The following is a 16,670-nucleotide window of genomic DNA, read 5'->3' as shown; positions in this document are numbered from 1 at the left end:
CATCTAGGTTCCCCTGTAACCAAGGGAAACCTGCATGGTCTCCCAGAGAGATCACAAACCACTCACAAAAGCCTTCATAAAAGGTTATTTCCGGCACAGGCTGGAAGGAGGGGGGGGGGGCACAGGATCCGCGCCACGTCCAGGAATGGTTCATTCAGAACTGCCTGGGTACGGGCTCTGGGCCAGGCCCTGTGCCGGGCACTGGGGAAACAGATAGCAAGGCACCGTTCCTGTCCCTGCCCTAGCTCCTGTCCCCAGGAATGCACCGTCCAGCGGGGAAAAGAGAGATGAGAACAAAACAATGCACTAAAATGAACCGTAGAGACAGCAGCAGTGTTCAGAACTCAGTGGGCAGAAGGATGACCTGGAAATGCCTATCTAAACGCAGGGTTCTAGACCACACCCTTGGAGATTCTGATGCTGAAGGTCTGGTGTGGGCCCTGGGCATCTATCTGCATGTTTAAACAGAGTGGGTGATTCTCATGCAGAATCGATGGACGTCAGAGTCATGGGGAGGAAGGCTGAAATGGAGGGAGCAGGGGTAGTGCCGAGAAAGGGTGTAGGGACGGGGCGCAGGAAGCAGAGAAGGCTTTCCAGATTTGGTGGCCCGAAGCTGATTTCTGCTGGGGAGGGTGGACAGGCTAAGAGAGAGGAAGGGTTGAAGGAGGCCTGCGGGTTAGGGAATGCCTAGGTTGGTGTGGCTGGAACGTAGAAAAAGACCAGGCTGAGCAACAAGCGGTATCTCGGGAGCATCCCAGGGGCATTGAATGTCTTCAGCAAGGGAGGTCTTGATTGGGTTGGCAGTTTTGAGAAACTGTTCTACCTGCCAAGTGGAGGGTAGGGGGAAGGGACCAGAATGGAGGAGGGGCAACTGATAGCACACTGTGGCAAGGATCTGCAGGAGGGCTGAGGGTGGGAGTAAGACAGTGGCAGGAGCTGGGGGGCGGGGAGGGGGGGTGGGCAGACAATGGGGAATATCAAGGAGGCTGAGTCCGTAGGTCATGGTGCCTGGTGGACAGGGTGGGGGGTGAGGGAGAGGGCGGAAGCAGCGTCAAGTTTCTAGTCTTGGTAGTGGGTGGTACGGCCTGCTTTTCCCTGAGGCTGAGGATACAAGAGAAATGAGCTGGTTCAAGAGGAAAATGGGGAATTTCATTTCGGACCCAGTAAAATCCAGGTAGAGAAGGAGGTGTAATCGGAGCAGATGTGAGGCCCAGGGGGGCAGGACACAGTGATGAGCTTCCCCCGGATCACTGATTCCATAAATCCTGAGTGTCTGGCATTTGAGTATCGGGCCTGTGCCCCATGCCCTCCGCACCAGCCATGCTGAGTTGTCCATCATTTCCATTGCACAGACAGCTTTTCTGCCCCATGTGTTAGCACCTGCTGCTCCCTGGTCTGGGCTGCCCTCCTGCCCTCTAAAAATCAAGCCCCACTCCTCCTTCAAGACCTAGATCCAATGATGCCTCCTCTGGGAAGCCCTCAGGGCTTGCTACTCCTTTCTTTTTTGCTTCTGACTCTCCTTGGGTGCTTTTTACATTCTATACTTTATTTGTGGGCATCTCTCCTGGAAGATGAGGACCATTTCTCGTTCCCGTTTGCGACTTATCGAAAACCTATCACAGAGCCTGGCCCAGAGCAAAGGATAAGCACCTTTTTATTGATAGGTAAACCCAGGTGTATTGATGCCTAGCTCCAGCACCTTTTTATTGGATAGCAACACCTCTCTGGTGGATGCAGCTGGCCGTTGAGAATGTACGTGGAAATGAACAGACTGTCACCAACCCTGTCGCCACCTTCACCATCACAGTAAACATCAGTGGACAATACTCGGGGTCCTGTGTCAGGCTGCTTCACATTCATTATCTCATTTAATCCTTATCAAAATCCATAGGCTAAGTCTCCTCATCACCCTCGTTGTATAGATCAAAGCTGTCCAGCAGGATGTTTTGCCGCGATGGAAATTTTCTATGTCTGTGCTGTGCAACACAACTGCCACGAGCCACACGAGCACTTGAAATAAGGCTGGGGTGACCCAGGAGCCGAATTCCAAACTTTAGTTTTAATTAGTTTAAACATAGTCGTATGTGGCTAGGGGCAGTCGTAATGGACATTTCAGCGTAAACGAAAACAGACTGAAGGGGCTGTGTAACTTGCCCACGACCCCACAGCTGGCAAGTGATAAAGGCAGGACTTGTACCCAGGGTTGTCTGGCCCCAAACCCATGCTTTGAGCCACCAGGCTTTAATTCCATCTCCTTTTCTCAGCCCCAGATTGTGGGTGTGGTTGGGAGGAGCTTTGCATCATCACACCAGCTCCAGTGCAGGCTGGTGGCCTCTGTGACCGACCACCAGTCGAATCCTCTGACGGTTTGTGCAGTGTGACTGCCCTGTGTGAGACTCTGGGCCTCCCCGGGGCCCTCCACTCCTGCTGTGACAGTGAGTGCTGGAGGAGATGATCCCACATCCCCCAGCACTCACATCCCACGAACCACGATTTCTTTGCAGGAGGCCTTTGGTCACAGGCTCCGCAGCTGGAGAATATAAACAGTTTACTCTCACTGCATTTCTGCAGTCCAGGCAATGGGGAAGATTTAACCTTGCTTAGTCCTGGCACCGACTTCCAATGTTTGCAGACCTGAGGCCTGTGAGAGCCACTGCTCCGGTGTAAATGGCGCTGGCCAATCACTGCAGCCCCTGTCTGAAACCCCCGCACAGTAGGGCCTGGAAGGAGCAAACCATGAGTGATGCAGTCCTTGCCCCCTGGCTGCTGCTGGGGACACTGGTCCCCTGGCAACACACTGGGGTTAGCATCTGGGCACCCACAGCCCACTGTGACTGCTGGAGACAAGAGGGTAGAGACCGCGGTGCAGTGGAAAGCCAGCATTCGGGGTGGGGATAATGTTAGTGCCCAGAGAAGCATGGGCAGATGAATGCTCAGGAGGTGGGAGGGGAGAGGGGAAGAGAATCCTTAGAGACGTGTTGACCTCAGCAGGGCGGGGGTACAGAATATGGATGTCACATAGGGACTGGGTGTGAGGACACCCCGGTTCTGGTCCCTGCTCTGTACAGAAGTCAGTCTGAGCTTTTCAATGCACCAATAGGATTAGGTCATGGCTCTGCTCAGTACCCTTCGGTGGCTCCCCATTGCTCTCAAGATAAAGGCAAAAACCTTAACATGGTCCACGAGTCATGTTCCAGCTCCTGCCGACCTTCCAAATCTCGCCTTATGCCACTTTGCTCCTGAGCTCCCTGCTCTGGCCATGCAGCGCCTCCAGTTCCTCATTCTTGCCACCCTCTTTCCCACCTCAGTGTCCTTGCACATGCTCGTCCCTTTGCCTGGAATGAACCCTCTCCCTCCCCTCTTTGCCTGGTCAATTTCTGCTCCTCAAGTGTCACTTCCTTGGGGAACCTTCCTGGACCTCCCTGACCCTGAGGACTCTTTCTAGCTTGTCATGAAAGCCTGTACTCCCTTTGGTAGGACCGGTCACCACTGCAATTGTACATTTGCTAGTGCGATCAACGGAGGTGCCTCCCTCACTAGACGGTAAGTTCTGGGACTTACTTTGCACACCCTCGGGTCCCCTGCACCTAGGAAAGTCCTGGCACGGAGCAGGTGCTAGGTAACACGAGTTGAATGCATGCACGGATGAATGTCCGAAAGGATGCTATTGTGATTGTGTGCAAGGCAATTCTGTTCTCTGGGCCTGATACCTTAAATGATGGTTTGTAGAGTATTTACTCCATGCCAGGTGCTGGGGAGGGCACAGAGCTGGCTGTGCAGAGGGAGACAGACATTTAAACAGGCCATGATGATGCAGTGGGATAAGGGTCTGCTTGGAGGACCAGCAGGCTGTGAGGAAGCTTTTAGCAGAAGCATTCGGTGGGAAAGGGGCTGGAAGTCGGGGAGGACTCCCCGGATGGGGATTACAACTAAGGCCCAATCCGAAGGGTAAGAGAGAGTTAACAGGCAAAGATGGAACAAGGGTGTTCCTGGCAGAGGGCAGAGCGAGGGGAAGAGAGCCCTAGCGAGGCTGCAAGGTGGGCGGGGGGCAGTGGGGAGAGATGGGGCCAGATGGGGACCGAGCTGGACTTTGTCGTGAAGGCGCTGGCGCCACTGCAGGCTTTCTGGCAGATGGACGACAGAGGAGTGTCCTCCTGTGTAAAAGGAGAGGACTGAGTGGGGCAGAGTCTGGGGCCCCTCCAGCTCTGGCGCCCGGGCGGGTACGAAGCTAGATTAGGAAGGTTCCTGACTCCATTGCCAGCACAAGCCTCAAGGGACTGGTTTCCTCCCTGACGTCAGCTTAAAGGTCACACAGATCCCAGGTTTCCTCTCCAGAGCCATTTAGGGTTCTGCATTTTGTCCTTTTCCCCAGATCCCTTTGGGATCCCGTGACATTCCCAGCCTGGACCACCTCGAGGGGTAAGCAGTCCCCTGAGCTCCTGAATCACTGTGAGAAGTAGGACTTCCTTAATTTGTCCTAAACTTACCTCGCTCATGTTTCAAAGGGGGCCTATCATCCTCGCCTGTCCGGAGTCAATGCTGAAGGAAATACACCAGGAGCTGTGCGGTGGGAAGGGGAACTCAGGACATCTTTACCCTGGGGGCCCTTTGCATCATCACATCAGCCAACAAGCTGTATGCCCACAACCATGCAGACAGGCCCGTCTCTCCCTCTCCCCAAACCCAGGCCCCTCTCTGCACCTAACAAACCGGGCATGAGCTTATGAACTGGAAGTGAAACTAGGCCATTCAACCAACTTCTCACTCTAGCCAACAGATGCCACAGCTGGGGGGCGTGTAAATAATAGGGCCACTAAGTAACCGGCGCCTTCACTGCCGCTGACTATCCCTTCAGCTTCTTCTTCCAGGCCTGATGCCATGCCTCCAGGAACCTGGCACCTTGGGCTGCAGCCATGCTCCAGCCCCATGCCCTGCACAGCCCAGCCAGGCAATGGCTCCAGCCAAAAAGCTCTCAGTCTTGCCTGGCTTCTCTCTTTCTCTCCCCGCCGCAGGCAGCCCAGCAGCAAGGCCTGCCAATGTTACCTCCAAAACATAGCCCAAGCCTCTCCACTTTTCCAATCTCCTCTGTCACCGCTGCCTGGACACCCACAGCAGGATCTTCTCTCCCTACCTCAGCACCCTGCCTCTGTAATCCATTCTCTGTCAATGCCAAGAAGAAGGTAAATTGTACTCTGAGTGTGTGGCTCCCCTTTTAAAACCCTCCAGTGGCTTCCTGGTTCATGAATGATGAAATTTACAAACCCCACAGGCCAGAGTCATGCAAGGCACCTCAGGGCTGCCGGCACGACCTCTCTCCCTTTCACTCACTCCATCAGGCCACTCTGACCTTCTTTCTCTTCTTCAGTCACACCAAGCTCATTTCTACCTCAGGGCCTTTGCACATGCTGTTCCTGCTGACTGGAATGCTCACACCCCATCCTCTGACATAATCAGTCAATTAATTAATTAGTTAATTTAATAGATACTTTTATAGTGCTTTGTTCTATGCCAGGCTTAGTCTAAGCACTTTTCAAGTTCTGAATCATTTGTTAACTCTTCACAAGGCAGGGTCCCTCTTGTCAGTTCAAATGTCACCTTCTCATGGAGGCCTTCCCTGACCCACCTTCAAACAGACACCATTGCCCAACCCCCAGGCTCCATGGAAAATAGGCCTTTGATTCATTTTCATCATAATAATCAATGGATATTTTCTTGTTTATTTCTTTATATGCTTATTAGCTCTCTCTTTTAGACTGGAAGCCCCAGGAGGACAAGGCCTGTCAGTCAACTTGACCCTTATATCCCTAGAGCCTAGCATAGTGCCTGCCCCTGAGAATGAATGAATGAAGGGGTCACCTGCCCCGGAGAGGCTTCTAAGACCACCACACTCTCTAAATGCCACAGCTGGCATGTACGCATCGCAGGATATAAGTGGTGAAATGATTCTTGTGGACACTGCTTAGGGCCCAATCAGGAGATGAGCTTCTAGAAGGCGGGGACAAGATCTGGCTTGTCTTTGTGTAAATTATGAAAATAGCAACTGGTATGTTTGCAGCAAATGGCAATTCACTTTAGAACTTTCAAAGGAGCTTGCATACACATGAACTCACTGAGAGACTCACTCAGTGAGACTGTCATAGCTCCATTTTATAGACGCGGGAGCCGAGGCCCAGAGAGTCAGGGCTACACCGTGTTCACAAGAGCCAGGACTCAGTGCAGATCTGAAGCCTTTACAAATGTTGTATCCACCTGAGTGCCCGGTGCTCTGTATACAGCAGGGGCTCAGTGGAGATTTGCTGCAGCCAACAGGCAGCTGTTCAAACAGATTCCTCTGGAAGGGCTGGTCCCAGGGCAATGGTGTTTCAGAGGCTCAGGAGGAGAGGCAATGTGGGCAGTCAAAAGAGTACTGAGTGGGTGTTCAGGAGAGGTGAGTAACAGCAGCTCAGTACCATTTAGTAGGCACCTCCCCTGTGCCCGGCACTGTGCCGAGGGCTTTACCTACATCTCAGTGCCCACAGCAGTGCAATGAGATAGATGGTATCATTATCCCCATTTTACAGATGAGAAAGCTGAGGCACAGAGAGGTTAAGTCACTTGCCCAGTAACTGTAACATAGTCAAATCCTAGAACTCAGCCAGCAGACAATCCCACCACTCATTAGTCCAGATGCTTCCACACATGGCTGAAGGAACCTCCTGCCTTCTCTGGGTCTTAGACTCTGTCTATAAAGCCCGACTTCAAACTAGATCCTGTCTAGGCCTGTCCAGCTCTGACACGAGTCTGGGAGGGATGAGAGGATGTGTGGCCCCTTGCAACATGAGGAAAGGGCTGCCTGGATGCCCTGGAGCAGGGGCAGACCTTGCCCTGCCCAGGACTTGGTGGATGGAGTGCCCAGGGGCAAGCAGTCCACAGGGCCCTGGTCTCCTTTGCTGGCTGGATGACAAGGACTGGGTCATACGGGAATGGAGAAGGGCTGGGGGATCTCGGAGCTTCCCAAGACCAAGAGAGTGACTCATCATACCACAGGGGTTGTCAAGGTGGGCAAATTCTGTGAGTACATCCAGCCCTCCCACACAGCTGCTAAAATGAACATCAGAAATGGGTCCCCAGCCTGAGCTTCCTCTGGATAATAACATCTCATTGTTCCTTCTCTGTATGTCTCTTTCTTTCTTTCTTTCCTTTTTTTTTTTTTAAGCAGAATCTTGGAGTTGTTGTTCTATAGAAACACGATCCTACTGCCTTAGGTGTCCACCCTACAAGGAGATGGGCAGAGAGGATGGAGAAGAAGTGAGAGTCAAGGCTGATTTCTAATTCGCAAGGAACCTACTGCCCTCCGCAGAAGCGAGACGGGGGAGTGACACATGCCCCCGGGGAGGAGTCGAGAAGACTGGATCTGGATTCATCCCTGGAAATAGTTGTGTGGTGGGTGGTGGCTTCAGGGGCCAATCAGCTTTAGAGACATGACAGCATCTTTTGTTCTGGCAGGAAGGACAGGCTGTCTAATGGACAGATGAATCCGGAACCAGATACCCAGCTTGGCGGGAGCTCCTGGCCTCAGGACACATTACGGTGTTGGCCGACACTGGCCACTGGGCTACTCTACAGTCCTTCGCCTTGCCTCAGTTTCCACAGAAGTTCTCTCTCCCTGTGGCCCCAGGTGTGCCTCTGGGGACCCGTTTGGAGGACAAGACATGGCGGAGAGAGCACGGCCACTCCCCATCGGGCTGCGTAGACTGGGGCAAGTTCCTTTCTTCCTCCTAGAGCCTCATTTTCCCCAACTACAAAGTGAACAGGTTGGATGACACCGGTGGATTCTGAGTCCTGCTCCTAGAGCATCGAGCTACCTGGAGGGGTCACCAGTGGGACACCCCGATCCCACCTGTGGGGCTCTGCCCCTGTGTTTACATGACAGGTAAAGTTGGGATTGCAGGGAAGTTTCATTCAAAGAAAGGGTTTGCCGCTGCCTCCCTGCCCAAGGTGGCCTCTGGCGATGTCCCTTTGGTGTCGAGGTCTGGATTTGGCGGCTGTAAGGAGGAGATATGCCCCCCTCCGTCCCTGCAGGAACCCCCTCTTCCGTACCTGGTCAGGATCCAGAATTAGGCCGATCTCACCCCATACCTTACAGGCTCTGCACTCCCCTCACTCAATGCCCAGCTTGCCCTCCTGTTCCTTCCTCAGCTAAGCTGGGGAGCACTTGGCAGATGCCAGGATTATAATTGTAAGAGTTGGGAGCCGGATTCTGCTAGAGTTGTTGAACAGACTTTTCAGACTCAAGGGCACATGATTTCAAAAGAATAACATGATTAAAAAAAAAAAAAAACTCGTGAACTTCCAGCGTTGTTTCTCAGAGTCAGCGTCCATTCAGTCCAGTAAGTCATCTGACCCTTCCTCAACCCCACTCCCTGAGGTAAAAACAGAACATCACGTTCTGGTCAACACCTCTGGGCACCAACCAGCAAAAAGCGAAGCAGCCGGGGTGATGCTGTCAAGTACCGGGAACTATAGCGACAAGGAGACCCGCCAATCGGAGCCAGTGCCGGCGCCATGACTGGGTGAGGCCATGGCAATGGCCCTGCGGCCAGTGTCCAGACTCACGAGCGCCTGAGGGAGAGGAGAGGCTCATTCAAGGAGGACAGGCACCAGCTTCTAAGCCTGAAGGGCCACGAAGAGGACGTTCCGGCCGCCGAAGCCCTCAGGCCCTAGGTGTCTGGGAGGGAGCCTGGAGGCACGGCTGGGACAGCCCCCCACGCCAACATGCTGGGAGCCCACGGCCCCCTGATCTGTCCTGCTGCCCCCCGAGGTCTGGGAGCTGCCCTGGCCTCCTCACCGTGCGCCAGGCGGCCCCGTGACTGTGCGCAGAGCTGTGTGGAGAGCTGGCGTCCACTCAGCCACCCACGCCTGCTGGGCCCGGCGCCACGCCAGGCGGTCATGCATTTCCTCCCCACTTGGGCTGGCTGAAGCGGCAGGCCGCACTGCTGGAGCCCTCTGCCCGCTCGACCCTCATTCCAGGCCCCACAAGCCTCCCCAGGGTCTCCACCAGGCGGAGGCGTTCGCCTGCCAAGGGATGCGGTGCCAGGGGCGCCAGACCAGCCGCCCCCGGTTCCTCTCGCTGCACGCCCCGCCCACTGGAGACATTCCCACTTGCCTTGCCTGCCATACCTGCCTCGCCGATGGCAAAGGCCAGAGGGGCCGGGAAGGAGCGCCGGGCTGCAGAGGAGTTCGCGAAGCGAGCTGGAAAGAACGAGCAGGCAGGCCCAGGGCCAGCCCTGCTGCCACTCAGCCACTGCAGGGCCAGACGCTTTTGGAATCCTCTCCTCTCTCCCTCCCCTACTCCCGCCGACCTCTGCCACACCCCCTCGTGCAGAGCTGGGGGGCTCTCCTGCTTCTCACCGAGGAGCCTGGTGCAGCTGAGCTACTGGGTCTCTTCTGACCCCCCTGGGCTAGGGCCTTAGGTACAAATGCCAGCTGTGCAGGCCACCGTCAACAGCATCGGTCCCCGCCCTGCTTGTGGTCCACCTCACAGAGGTGACCCCAAGACTGCAGCTGGACTGCCTCACGCAGAGCACCCACCTGCCCCCCCTGCAGGGCTGCCCCCACCGGAGCCCTTGGTCTCCGCAGCAGCTGCTACTTTACCTGTGCATCCCTTCACCTGAACTGTGAGCCCCTCTGAGTCTCCTGAGGACAGGGCATGGCACACAGCCAGTGTTTGTTGAGTGAGTGAGTGAGTGAAAGTGACAGAGACAGAGGGAGGGAGAGCGAGTCTGCATTCTGACACTGCTCTGGTTTGCTCCGAGTCAGACTTCTTGGGTTAAAATAATTCTGGCTCCAGCACACGCTAGTTCTGTGACCTTGGCCACATTACATAACCTCTCTGGGCCTCGGTCTTCTCATTTGTAAAAAGGAGATAATAATAGTAACCGCCACATAAAGTAATTACGAGGATTAAATGAGATAATGTGATGAAGCGCTTATAACAGAGCCCGGCACAGAGTAAGCCCTCGATACATGTTGTTACCATTATTAATTAATGTCCTCCAGCCTTATCTGACACCACCTCCCTGGACAAGCATTATGGCCATTGCCAAGTCCTCAGTTTGCTCTCGGGGAGCACTCTGGTGGCTGGAGAATGTACACTAGAAGCAAGGAACTTCTGACGTTTCAGGGCTTGTTTCAGGTCCCAACCCTGCCACTTCCTAACCCTGTATCCTTGAGCGAAGTGCTCTGAGCTTCAGAGTCCTCATCTAGAAAACACAGTCATGTGAGTCTTAACCTCAGAGAGAGGCTGGGAGGAAGAAGTGAGGTGTACGAGGTACGAAGTGAGCAGTCAGACTAGCTGCTGTCAGAGACCATCCAAGCCGCCTTGATGGTGGACAGCAATCTGCCGGGGAGTAGCTGAGAGGCTGGCTGGGCTGTGACAAGGAGTGGGGCTCCAGCAAGGACGTGCGCGGCAGGGTGGCTCCAGGAAGAACTGAGGGATGTGTCCACATGTCCAGCGTGCCCTACCTTCTAGCCTCTCGTAAGGGCCATGGCCCTTCCGGTTTACCGCCCCTTTCCTGCAAAGCAGCACCTGGCATTCCTTTAGCATCACTGTGGTAGAAACTTCTCTTGGGACGGTTAAGTGGCCTTTCCGATGCTCAAAAGCAAGGCATAGAGAGCTGGGGTTCCCCGAGGGCTCCCACCCCACCGCAAATGCTGCCATCACCTCTCTGAGGGCAGGCATGCAGCTCACCCGCTTCGCAACCTGCAGCGCAGAGCCCCGTGTCCTGTATAAAGGTATCCAGAATTTACGTCAGTGTTGGAATGACTTAGCCACCAGCAGGGCAGAGAGGGAAGTGGGAGGGAGCGAGCACCTTCTGCGGCTTCAACCACATTCCCGTGTTGCCTTCAGTGCATGATGTACATTCTCTTCCAGGACCTCACATGGCCGGATGCAACTGGGCAAAAGCCTTTTCCACTCAGCATCATCATCAACATCATCATCATCATCATCATCATCACGGCAATGGACAATCGTCAAGAGCCAAGTATGTGTCAGGCCCCATGTTGAGCCCAATAAGGTGGGTACTATCATTATTCCCATTTTATCTGAGGTCAAGAGAGTAACTCATCCACAGTCCCACGACTAATAGGGGTAGAATGGGATTTCTGGGACTTGACCCCGGAGATGATGGAATTCAGAGTCCACACCTGTAGGCGCTGGGTTAGCCTGATTCTCGAGGGCAGGTCAACTGGGAACCACGGCTACTGAAGCCGGGCAATTGCTTCTCCCTACAGACAGCACAGCCCTGCCCAGGGTCATCCTCCTGTAACGGGGAAGACAGAGATATGAAAACAGATCCTGGGACTTCCCTGGTGGTGCAGTGGTTAAGAATCCACCTGCCAATGCAGGTGACACGGGTTTGAGCCCTGGTCTGGGAAGATCCCACATGCTGCAGAGTAACTAAGCCCATGCGCCACAATTACTGAGCCCGCGCTCTAGAGCCCGCAAGCCACAACTACTGAGCCCGTGTGCCACAACTACTGAAGCCCGCGTGCCTAAGAGCCCGTGCTCTGCAACAAGAGAAGCCATCACAGTGAGAAGCCCGCGCACCGCAACGAAGAGTAGCTCCTGCTCGCCGCAACTAGAGAAAGCCCGCGCGCAACGAAGACCCAATGCAGCCAAAAATAAATAAAAAACAAATAAATTTAAAAACATGCCTCTTATTAAAAAGAAAAGCAAATCCTGACAAAGACTCTGGATAATAGATACATAACATTTCATTGAATATTCATCTCTATTAGGTGGGCCCTAGTACCTTCAATTTATAGTGGTGGAGACCGATGCTCAGAAAAGATAAGGACCTTGCAGGGCTGTCAGCCCTCAATGCCTGGATGCTCCCAGGGCCACCAGCTGTGCCTGGGAGAGTCACGGGAGACGTCTCAGAGGTGGTGACACTGAGGAAGGGAAAGGGGGCAGCACAGCAACCAGGGGGGATTGGGTGCTAGAGTCCAGCTGAATAAGGCTTGGCCCCCTAGACATGGGTCTTGGTAGGGCTGGCACTATTGCTGCCAGAGGTGGCAAAGGCCCCACACATGGGACTTAAGCTCCAAGCGGTGGCACATCCTCGTTGTTGGAGAATGCCAATTAGGTATCACAGAGTCAGGCCCAAAGCTTCCTTCAACATCTTCTAATCCAACAGTATCTTCTAATCAAACTTATGATTAAAAATGTTTTATCTTGAAATGTTGTAGATATTCAAAAAGGTTTAACATGATGTGTTACTGAGTAATAAAAAGGAATGACATACTGGCACATGCTACAATATGGATGAACCTTGAAAACATTACACTAGATCCAAAGAAAAGAAAATAGATTAGTGGCTCTCTGGGGCTGGGAAGGTTGGGGTCATGGAGGATGACTGCTAAAGGGTACGGGGTTTCTTTTTGAGGTGATAAAAATGTTCTAAAATTGACTATGGTGAGAGTTGCACATCTCTGTGAATATACTAGAAACCACTGAATTGTATACTTTAAATAGATGAATTGTATACGTGAATTATATCTTTAAAAAGGTTTACAAAAAAATATAATGAACCTGGCATACCCACCATCCAGCTTAATCGTTACCAATACAGCCAACCCCCCCAGGACCCCAATCTCTACCTCCTCCTCCCCACCTCCACTGAGTTTGATGTTCATCACTCCTCTCCCATGCATTTCTTTACATACTTATTACTTATGCATATACTCCCTGAGCAATGCATGGTGTTGTTTTATATGTCTCTAATTTTACATAAATGAATTATATTGTAAATATTCTCTTCTCATTTGCTTTCTCCCTCAATAGGATGAGATTCATCTATGGCATTGCTTGGTCTGGAGGTCAAGTACATCCATGCTCACTGTGTAAGGTATTTCACTGATGAAAGTACTGCAATTTGTGTCTCCACTCTGCTACTGACAAACATTTAGGTTTTCTTTTCCTTTTGTCAGTAGCACACACAGTGCAGAGGTGGACACCCTTCCCTCTCTTAAGCACGTGGGAGTGTTTCTCTAGGATGTGGCTGGGAGGGGGGCAGCTCTCCACACTTGACCAGATTCTGCCAAATTGTTCTTCAAAGGCGTTGAGCTCTCTTTACCAGAGAGGAAACTGAGGCCCAGAGAGAGGGCAGTGACCTGCTCAGAGTCCTCAGGGTCTGGGACCGTTTCCCAGTCCCGGGCCCTTCCGGGCACAGCACACTGCCTGTCCGGAACCCTCCATTTCCTTATTTTTATTTTCTCTACAAATCGCTGCGACCACCCGGGTGGGTGTTATCAGAGCCGATCTAGGAGAAACACATTATCAGCAACGTCCAGGAGGGCTGGGGATCTGGAAGTGCTTTCCAGAGGAAATGGGGAAGAAATTAACTTTAGAGAATTCCCCAGGCGGCTCTAAAACTCCAAGCTGAGGGCCTTGAGAGGAGAGGCGCTTCCAGGGGCAGATGGGGGCAGTGTTTTCTTTGGGGGCAGCACCTAGCTCCCAGCTCTATGGCCCTTCCCATGCCTGTTCCCTGACCCTCCCCTTTCCATGAGGGCCGGAGGCTTCCTTACAGTCAGGTGCCCTCTCCAAAGGCAACAGCCAGCTCCTCTTCTGGGGAAAGCTGGGGCTGAAATGGGCCATAAAGGCTCCAGGACGTGCCTTCATTTGGAGCCCAGGGAGCAAACTTTATTGACTAGTTGTCTGATTTCTAAAGCACAAGGTCCCCGCTCTGGTTTGACTGTGGCTCCCTTCACCTACAGCCTCTCCATCCAAATGCCATCAGATGACCAGCAGCATGGGTGTCACCAGGGAGCCTGCTGGGCATGCAGAAGGGAGAATGGCAGAAGGGAGACTTGGCGGGTGGGCAGATCACATTAGGGACTTGGGCCTTTATGCTAAGGGTGATAGAAAGCGCTGAAGTGCTTTCTTTTTTTTTTTTTGCGGTACGCGGGCCTCTCACTGCTGTGGCCTCTCCCGTTGCGGAGCACAGGCTCTGCATGCGCAGGCTCAGCGGCCATGGCGCACAGGCCCAGCCGCTCCGCAGCATGTGGGATCTTCCCGGACTGGGGCACGGACCCACGTCCCCTGCATCGGCAGGCAGACTCTCAACCACCACGCCACCAGGGAAGCCCATGAAGTGCTTTAACTAGGGTTATGCATTAAGTTTAAAAAGACCATTCTGGCTTCGGGGTGAAGGGGTATTGGAAGAGGCCAGTTAGGGGCTATTGCAGCGAGTAAGGTGAGAGATGGTGGCAGCCTGACAAGGGTGATGGTCGTGGAGATGGAGGGAATCGGTGGAGTGGGATCCTGAGACTCAGTGGTGAAGGGGATGGGAGGGAAAAGGTGGTGTCCAGGCTGATGCCCAGGTTCCAGCCCAGGTGGGCTGACGGCACCATTCCCCAGGACTGGGAATATTGGGAAAGGGCCAGGTGTGGGGGAAAGACACTGACTTCAGCCATGTGCCTTTTGAGGATGGATGGCCGGTAACCCACCCAGGGGGAGATGTCAAGAAGGCTGCCTGGTAGGGTTTGCAGGCGGGGAAGGTTCTCCCTGGCTGGAAACCCACAAAGGCTCCTCTCACTATGTAAGTGCCTCATACTGAGGTTTGCTGTCAAGCACCTGTAGAACCTACATCAAATCATTAACGATGATGGCCAAGGAGAAACCTTCGCAGGTATATACGTCTAGGTCTGTTTTCACTTCTCATTTGAAGACAAATTACTTGTCGCAGGCCGTGGTTTTGCCTGGATTATGCATTGAGCACACACCAGGCATTATGTTAACACAGTAACCAAACAGCAGAACTACGTTGGGAGAGAAGGACAGAAGGAACTGCGGGGGGATGCTGTAGCAGGCCTGGAGGGGTGAAGAGTTCATGAGGTAGAAACAGAGAACAAAGATACCAGAACAGCATGAGTGGATGCGAACAGGTAAGACACTAGCGTACAGGCAGGGCGGGTGAGCAGCCCAATTTTACTGAAGGAAAAGGAGTACAGCAGGGTGGAATATTGGTCAGAGACTAAGCTAGAGAGATAAGGTGGGCTTATCATTGGGGTAGGGGGTGTATATAAGCACTAGGGAGCCACGGATGCTTTTTGAGCAGAGGAGTGGAACTGATGGAGCATAGGAGGTGCGGGAGAAGGGGACACTGATGCTGCCACAATGGGTTGCAGCCTGAGCATCTGGGAGGTCAGATGGGTCTGCAAAGGACTGCAAAGTCAGGAGAAAGAGGTGGGACGGGGGAGGGGGGAACAAAGCTGACACAGCATGTGAAAGCAGAACAAGGGAGAGTCTGACTTGAATAGGAGCGTCTCTTCCCAGACTGGTCCTCAGGGATGTGTTTTAAGGAATAGCCAAGAATGACTCAGAATTAACCCATCAATTATTTACACGTAAAGCAGTGTTTCTGAGGTACCTGAAAACAGTATTTCTTTAGTTTAAACGTCCTCCCTAAAACAACCACCAGCCCTGCAATCCTTTTCTTCACCAATGGCACCAAAGGATACTTTGGTCTGCATTCTCCCTTTTTCTGTGTTAGCCAAGTCTGAAATAAGGAGAGCCACAAAGAAAGCGGGGCTACGGATCTGCTCTACTGCAGCCCAGTTAGGGATGGACGCTCTGGCCATAGGCTCTGCCCTTGTAAACACCATGAGACTGTTGGGGGTGAAATCTGGTGCCAGGACAAACAGGGCCATGCTAGACAAAGGAAGGACTTCAGGACATGTGGACACCAGCTCTCACCACCTACGGAAAATAACCAAGCCCGAGAGGCAGTTCCAACCTCAACACAAATAGCAGGGCATGAGAAAATAAAGCTCTGTTCACAGAATCACAGACTTTGTTGCTGGAAGGGGTTTCTCTACCCTCTAAGCCATCCTTCACGTCATTCCTAGTTATTGCTCTAGAATATCTATTGGATCAGGTCACACTGCCGCTTCCCCAAACCTCTCTGACACCACGTCATCTCCTGTGGGGTAACGGAGCCAGGGCACAGGCATAGCAGCACATTAACTCCTATCATATCAGACATCATTAAGCAATTGCCACATTTTCTGATGAGCCTGGCTGCAGCCGCAGAATCTCAGCAAAGCCTTGCAGGCGGCCATTGCCAAAACACTACCACTCTCAGGATGACAACCGCTTGCCCCCCACTGAACAGAGACAGCCAGATCTCCTCAGCCTGTCCCTTTGCTGTCTTTTTCCACCCATATTTTCCATCACTACTTCTATGCTCCAGCTTCCTTCAACTGCTTGCCATTCCTAAACAGACCTGCCTTTTTCTCACTCTCTGAGCCTCTGTCCGTGTCGTGATTCAGCCTGGAATGCCCTCTATGCGGAGTTCCTCGGTATCTGTTCTCCTACCTCCCATAACAATAAAGTTGTATCTGGGCATACAGCCACCCAGCAAAAAACACTGCCTGGCCTCCCTTGGACCTGGGGGGTAACCATGTGCTAAGTGCTGGTCAATGGGCTCTGAGCAGAAGTGATGCATGTTTTATTTTTCTTTCCAGGTTTTGCACTTAAGGGTTTGGGCATATACTCCCCTGGGCCCCTTCCCTTTTACACTGGCCATTTGATGGTGAGAAGAGAGCAGCTGCCAGGGGCCCAGAGATGGAAGCCACATGATGAAGATGGCAGGGCCAGCCTCCCAGCCTGGACCACTGTCCTCTGG

The 16,670-nt window shown here is 53.0% G+C and overlaps 1 protein-coding gene across 1 annotated transcript in view; it reads right to left on the bottom strand.

Annotated features, from left to right (window-relative positions):
• Window positions 1–8,281: 8,281 nt before the first annotated feature.
• Window positions 8,282–16,670, bottom strand: part of LOC125961111 (collagen alpha-1(XIII) chain-like) — a 34,148-nt gene continuing 25,759 nt past the window's right edge. The window contains exon 3 of the mRNA XM_049697324.1: window positions 8,282–8,402. Within this exon, the coding sequence (XP_049553281.1) occupies window positions 8,362–8,402 (41 nt within the window). The 3' untranslated portion in view covers window positions 8,282–8,361. The remainder of the gene's footprint in view (window positions 8,403–16,670) is intronic.

The sequence above is a fragment of the Orcinus orca genome, chromosome 14, assembly GCF_937001465.1.
Source record: "Orcinus orca chromosome 14, mOrcOrc1.1, whole genome shotgun sequence".
Classification (NCBI taxonomy): domain Eukaryota; kingdom Metazoa; phylum Chordata; class Mammalia; order Artiodactyla; family Delphinidae; genus Orcinus; species Orcinus orca.
This window is presented reverse-complemented; position numbering and strand designations above follow the sequence as displayed.